Source organism: Myotis davidii, unplaced genomic scaffold (genome assembly GCF_000327345.1).
Source record: "Myotis davidii unplaced genomic scaffold, ASM32734v1 scaffold281, whole genome shotgun sequence".
Classification (NCBI taxonomy): domain Eukaryota; kingdom Metazoa; phylum Chordata; class Mammalia; order Chiroptera; family Vespertilionidae; genus Myotis; species Myotis davidii.
Window position 1 is genome coordinate 5,151,667 of NW_006293784.1, and position 18,139 is coordinate 5,169,805.

General features: G+C 36.9%; 1 protein-coding gene across 1 annotated transcript in view; it reads left to right on the forward strand.

The window, feature by feature from the left end:
• The window catches only part of EXOC5 (exocyst complex component 5), a 38,733-nt gene extending 30,105 nt beyond the window's left edge, over positions 1 to 8,628 (forward strand). Inside the window, exons 16-19 of the mRNA XM_006767727.2 lie at positions 547 to 633; positions 5,340 to 5,448; positions 5,645 to 5,860; positions 6,490 to 8,628. Coding sequence (XP_006767790.1) covers positions 547 to 633; positions 5,340 to 5,448; positions 5,645 to 5,860; positions 6,490 to 6,678 — 601 coding nt within the window. The 3' untranslated portion in view covers positions 6,679 to 8,628. The remainder of the gene's footprint in view (positions 1 to 546; positions 634 to 5,339; positions 5,449 to 5,644; positions 5,861 to 6,489) is intronic.
• Positions 8,629 to 18,139: the final 9,511 nt, after the last annotated feature.

Here is an 18,139-nt window from a genome sequence, read left to right on the forward strand (position 1 = left end):
TAACAAACTCTGTATTTTGAGTGGAAATGTTAGGGGGTCGTCTTATACGCCCAGTCGTCTTATACGCCGGAAAATACGGTATCAAGGCCTGGCTGGGCATGGCTCAGTGGTTGAGCATCGACCTATGAACCAAGAGGTCATGGTTCGATTACTGGTCAGGGCACATGCCAGGTTGCAGGTTTGGTCACCAGTGGGGAGCATGTACGAGGCAGCCGATCAATGATTGATGTTTCTATCTCTTCCTCTCCTTTCCTCTCTGAAATCAATTAAAATATATTGTGTGGGTTTTTTTAATAAGAAAATCATAAGAGAAAGTACATATACAGTATTTATTGAAAAAAAATCCATGTCTTAGAGCACCCACACAATTCAAACCCATGTTGTGCAAAATCAACTATAATTACTTTACTACTTATGCAACTTTCGGATGTGAGAGCATATTAAAACATGTATGTGTATAAATGTATATAACAATACACATATGAATATGAAAAACTTCGAATTGTAAGGCTACTAATGTGATTTTTTTCTTTAAACATTCAATAGCTCTTCTCCTAAGTTATCTGAATGCCTTCAGAAGAAAAAAGAAATAATTGAACAGATGGAGATGAAATTGGATACCGGTATTGATAGGCAAGTTGTTAGTTTTACTTTTTCTCTTACATTTCTAAAAATTATAAAAACACCATTATCTATATTATAAAAGGCCAGTGGCCAGAACAACCAAACGACTGGTCACCAGGAGGTGCATGGAGCACCTCTTGGTCCCTCCCCACCACCCAATGGCTGCTCATGGTGGTGGGACAGGGCTCGCGGCTCATGTGGCATGGTGGGGCTCGCAGCTTGCGTGTAGCAGTGGCTCGCAGCAGCAAGCTACTCAAGCATGGTGGGTCTGGGTTCCCAACATCACTGGGGGTCTGGGTCTCGCGTGACTTCGGACGCTGCGCCTCTAGTAGTAGTATAAAAATGGTTTTCAGAAAAGAAAAAAGTCTTATCTTAATTTTACCATCCTGCTATACAATTGACTTTATTTTTACATGTTGCTTTCATCCTTCTTAGAATATTATTTTTATTCCTTAAGTTTATTATTTCTGGAAACCAGTATGTTTATATTTACTTTTAAACCAAATTCAGTTAAAAATCGTTTTGTAACACACACACACACACACACACACACACACACACTTGTTCTCTCTCACTCCTTCCTTCTTTCTCCAATATGTAACAGGATTTTATTTTCATTTAGAATTTTCAGGCTTATATATGAAATGCTTTAAGTAAATATACTACTAATTTTCTAAAGGTAACTTCCACTAAGTGAATGCAAACTCTACATTCAAAATATTTTTATAATGTTTATTGTAGTTAATTACCTATTCTTAGTATAGTGCAGTGGTCTTTTTTTTTTCTTTTGAGATCATGGTGGGCATATATTTATTGATGATTATAATAGCTACTATGTATCAAGCATTTGCTATGTGCCAGGCACAGTGAAAGAATCTTTGTATTATTTCATGTATTAGGTAGGAAATATGTTTCTCTCTCTCTCTCTCTCCCGCCCCCTCCCACCCACTCTAAACTCAATGGAAAAAATATCTCATATTTTACAGATGAGGAAATGGAGGCTTAAAGAAATTAAGTAATTTGCTCAAGATTACTCAGTTAATGTTGGTAGAGCTGGGACTCAAATTCTTAAGCCCATTGTACTAGGTCTGGGCATATCTTTCTTTTTTACTGTAATTCTACTCCTCTGTCTCCTATTCAGGAAAGTATGTTTGAATGCAAGTCTAGTTACTGTGCTGTTATGAAGAAAACCTGGAATCCACTTTATTTTATTGTAAAGTAAATAATTTTTACTTTATTAGTACTAATAAACTTGTGACTCACTTCCCAGTTTTCTTCTAAGATCAAGAACTACCATAGAGTATGTGACAATAAGAGGAAAAAATAAAATTGAAGAATAAAACGAAAAACAGGATGTTACAGAATTAACTACTGAGACTGGTTTACTGAAGAATTAGAAGAATCCTAGACACTGGTCTCTCCCTTTGTTTTTAGTCAGGACCACATGAGATTATACATACAGAAGACTTCTTTTAATGAAATTATAATGTATACATTATGTAATGATAATCATTACTTAAAGAACGTATGTGTTTTTATAATCTAAATCCCTCATGCTAACTTGTTTCTTGCTTTGCCTCAAGACTACCTGAAAATCATGTTTCAAAGGTGGAGAAGTTGAATATGTTAAGACTTCAAAAGTATTAGGAAGTACAAATTTCCTAGTTGTCGTCTTCATATATATTAAGTCATTTATTTTTATCTTACATGTAAGCCTCAGTTTCAGAGTTTTCACATTAGTTGTCTAATTGAAGGCACAGTGGTCGGTGGTGGTCTTTTGAATGTGAACTTCAGTTCTCCTTTACCCATGTATGGTGAGGCCAAGAGGTCCGCTCATCATTCACCTGCATCCCTGCTGATATTTTCAGACCAATATCTATCTACTGTTAGGCTCTTTGCCTTTGAAGCTCACATCATCTCCCCCCCCCCTTCCCTTTACTTTTCCATTCATATAAAATGAATTGTAAAATGTGAATGAATCACAGGCAAGGAAGATTACATGTAGCCATTCCGTTTTCTCTAAAATGCAAGATGCCTGGTATTTGCTTGCTTTATATCTATGCATACAGAATGTAATGCAATTTGGGAGAGAGAAACATTGATGTGAGAGAGACGTATCAATTGGTTGCCTCCCCTACCCCAACCAGGGCCGGGGATAGAACCTGCAACCCAGGTATGTGCCCTTGACTAGAAATCAACCCCCTACTCTTTGGCTGACACTTTAACCATTGAGCAACATCAGTCAGGGATTCCCCCCACTCACCCCTTTTCGTTTTGCTGTTCTCTCTCATTTATATCAGTTTCCTAAATTTGTTGAGGCTTTGGGCATCTGATTCACAATTTTTCTTTAAATCTTAAGTCTTAGGTTATTTCCACTTCATGTGTGTGACAGTCATTTTCTTAATAATCTCCACATTAGCTATCCATTTTCATAGCCTTGTTCAACCTTGTTATCACTGGTAACAAAAACCTTGAATGTGAGTAATCCCACTCAGTGCTCACAACCTTCTCTTTTTCCAACCTGCTTTCTGACCTCAGAGGGAACTCTAGCCCTTAATATTGTCATCATCTGCTAGTCTCTCATTCTTTTCCTAGCTTTACTTGATTCATTATTATGCTTAGATTGCTTGATTCATCCTTGAATTACTCTCATAATTACCCTAAAATTCATTTTATTTAACCATAACTATCTTAAATATTCTAAACTCTGGATCAGTGCAGTCTTTTTTTATTCTCATAACTAGGTGACTGATTACTATTGGAGAATATCACATAACTCAAACATTATTGGGGTGCTTAATAAACCCATGCTAGGTGCTCAGTATTACTTGTCCCCAGCCTCCTGCTTGTTTTCAGACTATGAAACTCATGTTCTTCTCACCTGTTCTTCCAAATTCAGCCATTCTTCTTAAACCCTCTATCTTTCCCCTTTCCTAAGCATTATTTATAGATACTTGTTAAGGAAGTATGTATATACAGGCTTCTAAGATTTTAAAGATTTAAATGAAGTATTGGGTAAATGAATCTTTACCTCGTTTTGAGCAGGAAGCTAATAAAACCTAGAGTTCTTTGACATCAAGAGAAATCCAGAGTCTGTCAGTAGTAAAATAGTTATTTGTTTTTAAAATATATTTTTATTGATTTCATAGAGCAAGGGAGAGACAGAAACATCAATGATGAAAGAGAATCACTGATGGGCTGCCTCCTGCATGCCCCCTACTGGGGACCGAGCCCCCAACCCAGGCATTTGCTCTGACCAGGAATTAAACTGTGACCTCCTGGTTCATAGGTCGATGCTCAACCACTGAGCCACGCTGGCCGGGCAATAAAATAGTTTTCTGGTGATATGAAATTAAGTAACTTTACTTTAGCCCTGGCCAGGGTTTCTCAGTGGTCAGAGCATCACCCTGCACACAGAAGAGTATTGGGTTCAATTCCCAGTCAAAGGATTGTTTCTGGGTTGCAGGTTCATCCCCGCCCCAGTTAGGGCCAGTCCGAGTGGCAACCAATTGATGCTTCTCTCTCCCCTTCCCTCCATCCCTTCTACTCTCTCTAAAAAGCAATGGAGCCCGGCCAGTCAACATGGTGGGCTTGATCCCTGGTGGGGAGCATGCAGGAGGCAGTTGACCAATGATTCTTTCTTATCATTGACTAGTGGCCCAGTGTACGAAATTTGTACACATTAAAAGGGGATTAATTAGAGGAAATATTTTAATATTGCTATTTGCCCTTTCCTATAATAGAAGTGTCAGAGATGAAAGAAAATATGTAAAATGTATATGAAAATCATGCTCCTGTCAGAGTCTGGGGTGCATCACGGGACCCAGAGTCAAGTCCCTACCCACCAACATGTGCCTGAAAAAACACAAGACCCAGACCCAGACCTGGACCTGGCTGGCCACCCCGCATTGGGCTAGATTCAGACCCGGCCGGTCCCACCCTTGTCAAGCCTCATCGGGTGGGGGGTACACCTTGAGGTCCCCCGTCAAGCCCCACTGGGCGGGGGATGCAGCCTCAGGTCCCTGCTGATTGCTTGTTAAGGCTTCTTACGGGAACTCAGCCTCCACTGTGGGTGGAGCCATCTTGTGTGACGGAAACCCCACCCCTCCACCTCCGCTGTGGGTGCCGCCATCTTTATGGCGGACTGATGATCAATTTGCATATTCCCTCTTTATTATACAGGATGTTTCTATCTCTCCTTCCTTCCTCCCTGTAGTAAAAAAGATCTTTAATAATAAAAGCATAATATGCTAATTAGACCAGACAGCCAAATGACCTTCCAGATGTCCTTCTGGACGAAGATGCTGCGGCGGGGGCCAGGGCAGAAGCAATTAGGGGCGATCAGGCAGGCAGAGTGCTTAAGGGTGTTAGGAGCCAGTGGTCCCAGATTACGAGAGAGATGTCCGGCTGCCGGTTTAGGCCCGATCCCTGCAGGATCCCTGCAGGATCAGGCCTAAACCCACAGTCAGACATACCCCAAGGGGTCCCAGATTGCAAGAGGGTGCAGGCTGGGCTGAGGGACACCTCCTCCCCCCCGTCCTCCTGGGCACAAATTTCGTGCACCGGGCCTCTAGTCTATATATAAAAGAAAAGCAATGGAAAGGTTATCCTCAAATTAGGATTAACCAACAAAAAAAGGAAATTTTAATTTAACTTAGTATAAATAATATAAATAAGTTAAACAGATCAAATACATGCTGTTCTCAATTCTCTAGGACATTAAATTGTATGATTGGACAAATGAAGCATATTTTGGCTGCAGAACAAAAGAAAACAGATTTTAAGCCAGAAGATGAAAACAATGTTTTGATTCAGTATACTAATGTGAGTAAAATTATTTGATATGTTAGTAGAATATCTGCTTTCTTAATACTTGTGTTAACATTTTCATTGGTGTATCTAACTATATTCTATAGTCTGTTTCTTTTTATACTTAGATTTTAATGAGAAACTATATGTATTTTCTCCTTAGCTAACATGATACACATTTCTGTGTAATAATTGTAGAAAAATTTTACAGGCCTGTGTTAAAGTCTGTGCTTATGTAAGGAAACAAGTAGAGAAGATTAAAAATTCCATGGATGGGAAGAATGTGGATACGGTTTTGATGGAATTTGGAGTACGTTTTCATCGACTTATTTATGAGCATCTTCAACAATATTCCTACAGTTGTATGGGTGGCATGTTAGCAATTTGTGATGTAGCTGAATATAGGAAGTGTGCCAAAGACTTTAAGGTATGTATTCATAAATATCAAACTTGAAAATTGGCTCATGAACATATGTCAGACCATTAAAAATCTGTACCGACTTATCATTTGTGTAAAGTTTATAACTTTTGTTGATACTATAATGACATATAACACTTCCTAACTGAAAAAGTACTCTAATTATATTTCCAATATTAATACATTTTGCTTCATACTTTATTTTAGACAAAGTCATATTTCTATTCCACAGTCCAAATAACCTTATTGATTTCCATTACTAATGCTGTGTATGTCACACATCAGCAAAATATATTCCCTCTTCATCTGCATCTCCCTGAGGTCACTTTTTCTTAAGGTTTAAATTAAGAAAAGTGCTAAATAATGATAATTAGTTCTAGCTCACAAAAGTATAAATGATTGTTACTATTGAAGAAAGTTGACAAGATACGTATCTTTTCAGAAAGTGTATAGCTAAGTTTATGTGATGATTGAAATATTTGAGTTTTAACACTTCAGGAGCTTTTAAAAATTCTAATATATTAAACTGTCCCACATTAGTAGGTTCTGACTAACAGTTATACGTGAGAAGAATTTACAGAATAATTGTAAAACTGGAAGTTATTTTAATGTTTTTTTCTTCTCTTATCTCAATTTAGATCCCACTGGTGTTACAGCTTTTTGATACTCTGCATGCACTTTGCAATCTCCTGGTAGTTGCCCCAGATAATTTGAAGCAAGTCTGTTCAGGTGAACAACTTGCTAATCTGGACAAGAACATTCTTCACTCCTTCGTACAACTTCGTGCTGACTATAGATCTGCCCGCCTTGCTCGACATTTCAGCTGAGGTTGAATTTATAAGGGAAACGTGTTGTACTTCAGCAGGCCTTGGTTGATAGAAAGAAAGCACAGGAAATTTCTTATGACATAGCCAACACTTTATGGAAAAATGACTGTTTGGAAAAACAGCAGCCATACCCTGGAGATTTTTTTTTTTTAATTTGGACTACTAGCCATATTTTATTTTTTCTCCTTAAGTTGATTTTTAGTACTGTCCTTGAACATACAAGTTTTACATTCTGTGAAACTACATGTCACGGTTTTCATCCTGGAAAATCTTAGTGTCAGAAGGCAAATGAGATGTTACCAGTGATCCAATTCATGTTCTTTAACATAGTCCACTGGAAAATTTCACCATCCTATTTTATCAATTTTAATGACCTTTTCTGCACTGATGATTGTTAATCAAGTTATTTTAGGTATTCCTAGAGAACTTTTTGCCTCAAAAGGTTAGCAATTGAGCATAATTTCTGTAAATGATTGATTGGATTTTTCTGAGGTACAACTGTAATACTATTTCAAGGAAAAAGTTTTACACTAAACTAAAACGATGAGATGTTTTATGTAGATATTAGGTATAGATCAGAATATATCTGCCTCCTGGGTGAAAAATAAACACCACAACTTAAAGTTTACTATTTCTTATTTGGTAGACAGATTTTAAGTCATTGCTAGTAAATTAATAAAACTACCTTATTTTATATTTCACTTAAGATAAGGTGGAGGACCTTACCATAAGGACCATATTTATTTATTATTTTAATACTGTAAGGGAAGTAAAAAAGTGAGGTATAATCTAAATGGTGTATATGTGAAATGTTGACAATATTTAGCAACAATGCAATTCTTTAATATTTCGATCTTAATGCTAAATTGGAATAAGATGGGATGGGTAAATATGCAGATAGTCTTCTATTTTAAGAGGAATTGGGAATTGATAGATAACATATACCCTAAGTTTGGAGGTGAGCTTTGCAAAAGTTAGTTGCTTTTCAAATCAATAACTTCTGTTATCTTTTTCAAGGCATTTCTGAACCAATTCCTAGTGAATGTGGTTAATTGAATTGGCTTAATATGGTGACTTAATAAATCACTTATAAAATTTTAAACATCCAGTGGAAATTTAGAAAGGCCATTACTCTATAAACTTGCTCTGTGAGAATGCATTCTTAACTACATGTAATTTCAGCTTCCATTGTATTCATAGCCTTATAGGAACAGATAAACTTTAATGTTCAATTCATTCTTGGTATTTTTTCTCCAAATAGGCTTTTTGGCCTAATTTTGGAAAACTTCTTTTAAGAATGTTTCTGAATGGTCATCCACTTTACCTGAACTTTCAGGTCTAGAGCTAGCTACTGTTTATTTAAGTTACTGTTGACTGAATTTCCTTCTTTTTCTGTTTAGCCCAGTGTTATCAAGGTAAACAAGAGAAATGAAGTATGCCATTTCTTATTAAAGCATTTAAGAAAATTGTGGCAGCTTTAGAAGGCTGTCTAGTTTTCTGTTCTTTAGCCAAGGGAGAGCCAGAACAGGTTTTGGATACTAGAGAAAGTTATATGCTTGTACTATTGCCATTTTTAGAAAGCTCTGATGTGAATTCAAATTATACCTCTGTTACTTAAAGCCAACAATTTTAAAGCAGTAGTTTTACTGGCCATTTGAACTCTTTGTATACAGTGTCAATTTGTAAAAAATGGGGAGGAGGGACCTCAAATAAAACATGGGAGAACATTTTAAGACTTCCAAATCAGAGAAGTGCTTCAAATTATTTTGTTTGGATTAATTTTTTAAATGTACAGCATATACTTGTTGCATAGATATTTTATTATTTCCATGCTTGAGTTCTCTGCAGTATTTTCCATTATGTCCATTGACAGGGCAATGACAAAACTCAAAAGTGAATACTTAATTTAGAAGTGTTAACATTAATGCTCAATAAACAAATTCCCTGCAATTGTTTTTTTTATTTCACTTCATATTTTACATTTAAGAACACCATACTGAATTTCATAAATTATTTTTATTTAAATTTTTAAGATGTTCCTTAGTTTTCATAGCATAGGTCTTCTCACTTTCTTTTTTAGTAGAGAAATACTTCACTATATAATCAAGATTTGAAATTTCACCTGAACAGATTAAGAAAAAAATTTTTTTGTTGTACAAAGCAACGTGCATTCTTCATATTCCAATTTTTAAAATATTTTTATATTCACAGCCACTATAAAATTTTGCCCAAAATTTATGCTCAAAAGAGATGATTAATGAGTAAAATGTACATAAAATTTCAGACAGCAATAATGGAACTTTGTATATTAGTAACGTTAGCCAACGTTTGAATAAGGATAATCTTTGCAATTTCCTGCAGTTTCACATGAATTAACAGGCAATATTTAGGTAATATTTTGAAGTTGAAAATATACTCTAAAACATTGAAAATTAATTATTTTTCTAAAACTTGAGAATATTATGTTTGTATAAAATGGTACAGAAAGTGAAATACAGAACACAAGCTTAAGAAGGAAGTCTAGCCCAGCCAGTGTGACTCAATTGTTTGAGCGCTGTCCCATGTATCAAGGGGTCAATGTTCTATTCCTGCTCAGGGCACATGCCCAGATTGCGGGCTTGATCCCCAGTATGGGGTGTGCAGGAGGCAGTCAATTGATTTTTTCTCTCTCTCTCTTCCCTCTCCTAAATCAATAAAAACATATTTAAGCCCTAACTGGTTTGGCTCAGTGGATAGAGCATTGGCCTGTGGACTGAAGGGTCCCTTAAAATTATATATATATATAATAAAAGATCAGACTTTCACCAAAAGGAAAAGCTGCTAAGTATCTTAATTTATGATATATTTTAAGCCATTTTCCTTCTAAATATTTTATTATCTGGCTCTTAGTGAAATAATTTAATTATCAGCCAGTAGATTGATTCAAAGTGGAGAATGTACTGCTCCCTTAAAGTGCCTTTTTCTTATCTGTGATGAATATTTGCATGTATCCAGATAATGAGATACATGTAATGTATTTGGTTCCTGAAATACCACAAAAGCCCTAAAGGTGGTCATGTTTATAAGGCAGTGCCTGAGGCATGCTTGAATTGTATATGAGAGTAATTAATTAAGGTTCATTCAGTGCATAATTTGTTAGTGACTTAAAAAATTCACATCTGGTAATTATACTTTTTTTAATGCAAAAATATTCTGCATATTTCCCATAAACTGCCCATTCACTCACAAATGGGAGATGCTTTCTAGTAGCATACTGAGTTCTGATTTCTAATGGAGAATTTCGTAGCAAACATTCTGTGCTTTCATCCACTTAGTTTAATTATATTCAGTTCCTGCAGTACTTTTTTTTCTGCTTGAAAAACTCTGTCCTGAAATACAAGTGTGCTTAGTTTAGAGTAAAATACCAGCCCATATTGTTAAAGTAAGTAATTCTACATTAAAAGCAGCAATTTTTAAATTAATAAAGATAACTACAGCTACATTTATTGATTTTAAGTCCTATGCACTATGCTAAGCCCTTTGCATATATTATCTTCTTTGATTCCAAAGCAGCCCTTGGGATTGGGTACTTTTATATCCATTTGACAGATGCAACACCTAAGGCACAAAAAGGTGAAGTAGACCTGTTAAAGGTGTATAGCTAGTAATAAGCTGAAATTGGAACATCTTTCTTGCTCACTCTGTTCTGTATACAATTCTGTTTAACATTAAATAGGTCCTTTTTTATAGGCTCAATAGTTTTGGTTAATCTGGTTTTCTTTTCATCAAATGTTTATTTCTCATTGTAATGTTTAGATTAAAGTGGGCATACAGTATATCCAATTTAGTATTGGGTTTTTTAAATGCTATGCAGATAACTGTGGGCTTAACAAGATTGGTCATAGTTTTTAAATTTGTTTTTTAAAATTTTATTAAGTGGTCATGAAATTAATTGAATATTAATTTTGTACCTAGTAGAAATAGTTCCATAAAAAAACTCTCCTTAGTGAGTATTATTTTACATAATCAATACTGTTTCTGCTTCATAATTTTTAGTAGAAAGAGTCCAGGTATTTTGTATCATATCTTGTAACATGGGAGTAAATGACACCTCTTTGGAAGATATGACGAAATCAGGACTTCTGCCTTCAAAAACAAGACTCTTTTAGTGTCATAAGTTTGCCAGTTCTGTTAGTTAGTGCATTGGTAGTTTTTAAATGGCTAATGCTGGAATTAAAATGTAAAGGAAAATGTACTCAGTTTATTAAGACTAGATAGTCATTTTTATGTATCAAAAATTGCCTTAACTCAATGTTTTAATCTTTTTAAAAATTGCCTTAACTCAATGTTTTAATCTTTTTAAAAATTGCCTTAACTCTTAACTTTTACTTCTGCCACTGATCAGTTCTTTTTTTTTTTTTTCCAAATTTAGGGGAGAAACAGCCCCTCAAGAGCATATGAGAGAGAAACCTGATATATTAGAGTAAGAATTTTAATTGGAGATTTGGAGCAGCTAGGCAGATAACCATGGGCTTAACAAGATTGGTATTTTTAAACTAGGTCCTGTATACTTTAACACTGTATGATTAATGTCACTTTTTGGGGGAGAGACAAGTAATTAACCACACTTGCTCATTTTCTAAGTGGTTTAGAAGGCTGCAGTCTGCCACATCATACAAAGCCAATTTAAATATGAATATATCACATCAACTCCAACAGCAAACAACCTCAGAGGAAAGTCATTTATTCAGAAGGCATAGATTTGTGCTAGACAGCAGTGATGCATTACAAATATATAATTATTTGCACTAATATTTGAGCAGGTGGAATGGATTAGAACATGGTCAACATTATGCTGCTGATAACATGTATTTTTCTATATTAATATGTACTGTGCAACATGTATTAAATTTGTCAATAATTCATTTTAGCCAAGATACTAATATTTATATTACCGTGTTGAAGAGACAGTATCCAACTGAGCCATTTTTAATTTAAAAGTTTGAAACGAATTAAGTTTATGTTCAAAAACCACTTATAATCACTGGAAGGTCAGTACAACAGAATTATCAGTGTCTAGTGACTAGTAGGAAGGTGCATAGAGGGTTAAGAATAGGAGTAAAAATCTGGAATAAGTTAAGTTTCACTTGTAGCTCAGATGAATGACTTACTTTTGTTTTCAGCATTGGCAATTTTAAGTGAAGGAAAATGTTTATCCCTTCCAGAGTATCTTCATATTAATAAACTAAGCGTGAAGACTGGATGTAGCCAACACCAAGGAATTAATTTCCAATGGTGGGCTGTCAAATTTTTTAGATTAAACTTGGAGACTTAGGAAGTGTTCTTGATGCCCCTGTTATCTTAAATAGGCTGGCGCTTTTGAAAGACCATCCCTTTTCACCTGCCTATCATTTTAACCTTTATACCGTGGGTAAATTTGAACTCTGGTGTTTTGTTATGGCAGTTCTGTTAAATCTGTAGCCTTTTGCTATAGAGAATATTATCCAAATAGGATCTGGAAAATGCTGACCTAAAGAAAACTGTGAAACTACCTCTAAGTATATTGTTTGCAGATGCTGTGTACTATTTAGAGGATTCACATGGAGTTACCAGTATGTGAAAAACTTTATATGGAACAATACTAAGTGCCTCTATATTAGGATTCTCCAGTGGGATGTATTTTTAATTTTTGCCACATGGGGGAGATGTTATTTTTATAGTAATACCTATATTTATGTTTGATTTTAAAAATAGAACTCACATAGCTTCTCTCTACTGAACAGCACCTATGAACATGTCACTATCCTAACAGAATTCGTGTGTACGTGTGTGCACTTGTGTGCACGTGCTGATGTTTAAATGAAATTCTGAAAGCTATTTGTGAGAAAAATTTTGGGCAACTTAATGACAAAACTAAAACAGTTTTGAAGAACATGTACACAGTGGACACAGGAGTTGGACAAAGTCCATTGTAATTAAAGTTATGTTTTTTTAGAGTTATATATCTCATGAATTCCTTTATCAACTCTAAGAATCTGTTCATTGGTTCTCTGCATTCTGCTTTTTAAAGAAAAAATTTGAAACAGTCTCAAACTTACAGAAAGGTGGTAAATACAATACAAATAAAAATGTTCCACTTTGAGAGTACATTGCTGTCATGGTGCCATAACACCCTTTGGTTCTTTTGTATTCCCAGGAAAAAGGAATTCTATGTAACCACAATACAACCATAAAAACCAGGAAGTTAACATTTCTCCCATATAATCCTCAGACACCATTCAAATTTCACTAATTGTCCCAATAATGTTTTGAAATGATTCAGTTCAGAATCATCTGTCACCTTAGGTTGTAGGCTCTTTTGTTTCTTTCACTCTGGAACAGTTCCTTGTCTTTCCTTGATTTTAGTTACCCTGGCACTTTTGTAGGCCAGTTATTTTGTAAAATGTCTGTCCCTAAGTTTGGATGTACTATTGATTAGATTCCAGTTCTGCTTTTTTGGCAGGGATATTACAGAAGCAGATTTGTGCTCTCATTGCATTGTCAGGTAGTACACAATTTCAGTTTTCCTTATTTCTGATGATGTTCATTGACCAGTTGGTTAAGGTACTACCTATCCGGCTCCTTTACTGTAAATGTACTGTTTTTCCCTCTGTAATTTTTTTTGGGGGGAGGGGTACTTTTAAGCCATGTATATATATAAAAGCCTAAACAACCGTTAGGACTGAATGACCGGTCGACCAGTCACTATGATGTGCACTGACCACCAGGGGGCAGACTCTCAATGCAGGAGCTGCTCCCTTGTGGTCAGTGACCTCCCACAGCCAACCTCCCATGGTCCCTTCCCCCCGGCTGACTGGCCCCGATCGCTCTGATCGGAACCTCCTGCAGCCCCTCCCCCCCACATAATCCGGCCAACTTCCTGCGGCCCTAATCAGGACCAGGTGAGATGCCCCAATTGACCCCAGTCACCCACCAGGCTGAGGGACCCCACCCGTGCACGAATACGTGCACTGGGCCTCTAGTATATACTAGTATATACTATATAATAAAAGGCTAATATGCAAATAGACCGAACAGCGAAACAGTCGAACAACCAGTTGCTATGACGTGCACTGACCACCAGAGGGTGTGTGTGTGTGAGCGGGGCATTGGCTGCGGCGGGATGGTGGACCAGGTGAGCGGGGGTGCCAGACCAAGGCGGGGCACTAGTCACTGTCATTGAGGCAAGCCTCTGGTGATGACTGAAAATTTTTTACTCCCACACACCATGGTCTTGCCCGGTGCTTGCACCTGCAGCCGGCACCAGAGTCTCCTCTTGCACCCGCTGCCAGTGCCCGGTGCTGGTGCCGGTCCTGCTCATTGGCGCCATCAGCGGGTGTGAGTGGCGGCTGCTGGTCCTGACCACCCCTGAGGGCTTCTCCACCTCCCACTGCTCCTGAGGGGAGATTGGGGCAGCAGCCGCCACTCACACCCACTAATGGCACTGGCCCCGCTCGCACCCATTGCTGGCACCTGCCCCAGTCACTCCATGCCGTCAGCAGGTGTAAGTGGGACCAGTGCCGTCAATGCGTGGGAGCTGTGGCCACAGGAGTGAGGCTGCCAACAGAGGACTTGGGGCCATGGTGCGGAGGATGGGCTGAGACCCACCCCTGTGCCTACTGCAGCCTCGCGGCCCAGAGTTCCTTTCAAGGTGCATGAATTCATGCACTGTGCCCCTAAAGTCTTATCTAATAATAGACAAACATGGTAATTGACCATACCTTCGCTACACCTCCCATTGGCTAATCAGCACGATATGCAAATAATCTGCCAACAAAGATGGCAGTTAATTTGCATACATAGGCGTGAAGCGGCGGGGCGAAGACTGAAGGCAGCTTCAGCCGGAGCAGCAAAGGCTGAAGGTTGCTCCGGCCAGAGCGAAGGCCTGGGTCCCGGATACTGGAGTAAAACCGGTGCCGGCAGCCAGGGGAAGGGGAGGCCTATTGCACGAATCTTTTCGTGCAACAGGCCTTTAGTATATATATAATTTGAAGATATATACAGTGGGGCCTTGACTTACGAGTGTCCCGACTAACGAGTTTTTCGAGATATGAGCCGTCTCTCGGCCGATTTTTTGCTTTGAGTTGCGAGCTAAAATTCGGGTTATGAGCCAGCTTCAGATACCCCACCGCTAGTTGGCGCAGTGAACATCACAGTGAACGCCACAATATCAGCCCAGCATCACGTGTCTCACTTGTTCACCTTATGATTTGACGTACGAGTAATTTGAGTTACAAGCTCCGTCACGGAACGAATTAAACTCGTAAGTCAAAAGCCCCACTGTATATATCTTGCTCCTAATCAAAATTTAATTTATTAACATTAGCAGAGATTTGTGGTTTTCTAGTCATTGGTTTATCTGTTATTTCTTTTGACTCAAATTATCCCACATTTGGCCAGTGGGAGCTCCTTCAAGTTGGCTTCTGGGTCATTTTGACATGTTGTCAACATTTTATTAAGCTCTTTCTTTTGTGCACACAGGATTTCCAAACTCGTCTTGTACTTACCTTGTCCAGCTCTGGAATCAGCCATTTTTACACCTTTTAGTGAAAATTGCTATTAAAAAGCCACGATTTGTGCATGAGATGTGCTTATGATTGGGATGTCACTGCCCTCACTCCTCCTCGGTGGACAGTGCTAGAGGGCTTTGTGTGTGTACAGCACACACATGTATATATTTTAAATGTGTACACACACACATGTTCCTTTCTTTGTATGGGACCTTTCTCATCCTACTTGAACTCCAATGGGTTTTTTTCCTCTCCACTCAAGGAGGGTTTGATCACTCTATTCAGCCCCCAAAGCTTTGGCTTTAGGATAAAGCTAGAATGAAAAGAGTCATTACAGAAAAACGTAATGATTTTTAAATTCTGAATAAAAATTACTCATAATTCCATTATTCAGAAACAACTATTTTTGGTGTACTGGTATTTTTCTTTTACTGTGGTGAGCAAATTAGTAAAGCTGAATTGAGAAGGTTGAAGTGTTCATGCCCAAAACATGGAATTTATATTTTGAAGGAATTAAATTTCAAATGTATACAATATGTTGTTCAATAATGTATCTTCTTGCTACTATGAGCAGTTGCTAATTAATGATAGAGAGCATCAGAGAAACTGATTGTGTGAATGGAAATCTGACCACTAAGGATTGAATACCAAGAGGGTATTTTTACTAATAAAGTTCAAAGAAAATATCATTATTCAATTGTTTATAAGCCATAGATAAAAATACAATTAAGATCGACTTTATGTGGGAAAGGAGTCTATATCTGGATTGTATTAATGCATGTAAACTTTTTATGAACTACAAGTCTACATACATGGGCAAATTACTCAACTCAGTTTCCTTATTAGGTCTCAGTGATCATTGTTAGGGCTAAAGTTCTATAATTCTAAATGCAGGCTTTCTGTTAAGAACTTATGAGATGTCAGAAACAGATTAAGTGAAGAAGTCATATCTGAACCAACTGAGACTATCTGAGAGTCAAATCCTCCCACAACACGACCAGCATGCAGTGATCATATACCATTGTGATTAAGAGCTAAGGTTCATGAATCAAACAAATGGCAGATGTATGCATCTTGGCTTTGTTACTTACTAATTATATGACTTTGTGCAACTGTTGTAAAGTGAGGAAAAAGACCTTTGTGGTCATTTATCATCCTTACCACTTCTGTTATTTTTTGAAGGTGCTTCTATTCCCGTGTGGGATCACTTCATTCAGTCATTCTTCATCTGACAAACATTGAAATTCTTTTTTTAAAATTTATTTATTGATTAAGGTATTATATACGTGTCCTTATTCCCCCACTCATGAAATTCTTTTTTTTTTTTCAGACACTGAATTAGAAGGTAGGAATATTAGGGTAAATAGAAAGATCCTGCCTTCGAGAGTCTAGCCTAGTGAGAGAGTTAATGCATGCAACAGATTATAATACTCTCTAATAAGTGCTATAATAGCATGGATCCAGGTGCTGTAAGAAGCCAGAGAGTTATTAAATTTGTGGGCTAGTTAGAGTTGAGATAGGTAAAGCTGTTAAAGTTACCTCTTATTAAATAACTACTAAATGTCAGGCATCTTGCTAAGAACATATTACACTTAATTCTCACACTGGGACTTAGGTACTATTATCCCCATTTTGCAATTGAGGGGACTGAGGCACAGAGATTAGATAACCATAGGTTTAGGGGGAATATCAGTGAGTGAGGGAAGAACATCTATTTTCTTACTAGGAGAAGTTGGTTAAGATCATGTAAAAAATTTTTAAACTATTTTGCCTGGCTGGTGTGGCTCTGGTTGAGTGTTGACCTATGAACCAGGACATCACGGTTCCATTCCTAGTCAGGGCACATGCCTGGGTTGTGGGCTCAATCCCTAATAGAGGCCATGCAGGAAGCAGCAGCCGATCAATGATTCATTATTGATGTTCCTATCTCTCCCTGTCCCTTCCTCTCTGAAATCAATAAAAACATGTCTTAGAAAAGTTTAATCTGCATTTTTCTCAATAATACTAGAAATGTGGCAGAAGAAAAAAATCTATGTTCCAATCATGTCTTTGTAACATATGGGAGTGGTTTTGAAATTTAAATAATACATTATTTGATAGATGTATAATAATTGTTTTTTTTAAAGCACAAAAGAAAAAAACTTTCTGGCATTTTAGCGTATGGATATAATGTGTAGACTCAAAAGGAATGACAACTGGAGTCAGTCCTTTAGAAAGTTTAAATCAGGAAGCATATAGGTGACTTCCTGTAGTCGGACTGTTTACAAGCTAGGAATGCTTTATAGCTTGATTGCCACTTCGGAGCTAGAATATTACACTTTATTCTGAGGATGTCAGGTAGCTACTTCTTGGAAGACACCGTAGATCTTGAGATACTGGAGATCTATAACATAGTTCTTAGCTATTATACTTAACTGTAATCCCAAAGAAAACATGTTTATCTCAACAAGTTAACAAAAACGACTGCTTGACAATAGTATGTAGAAAAGTGTAATTACAAATTATGGATATACCACGACTAATTTTCTTATATTTGATGGATTTCAGGTGTTTGAAAGCATATTTTTTGGGTCTTATAGAAGTTTGAAATAACTAGGTTGTCTAAAGCAAGCTACCAATTAACCAAAGGGTTAGCAAAATTCGCTAGAGGTAATTTATTTCTAAATCTGAAAGGAAAAAAAAAACACATATTGTCATTCTTATATTTCAGCTGCCTTTATTCTGCTTCAGCAATTTTATTAACAATGAAATAAAGTTATTTTTGATCAAAAAAGCATTTTTACAATATTGAATATTAGAAATTTATGGATACAAATGTCATTAAAATTATGGAAATTTTTAATTTTATTTTTATTTTATTATTATTTTTTTCATTGATTAAGATATTACATATGTGTCCATATCCCCACGTTACCCCAACCCCCCCACCCCAC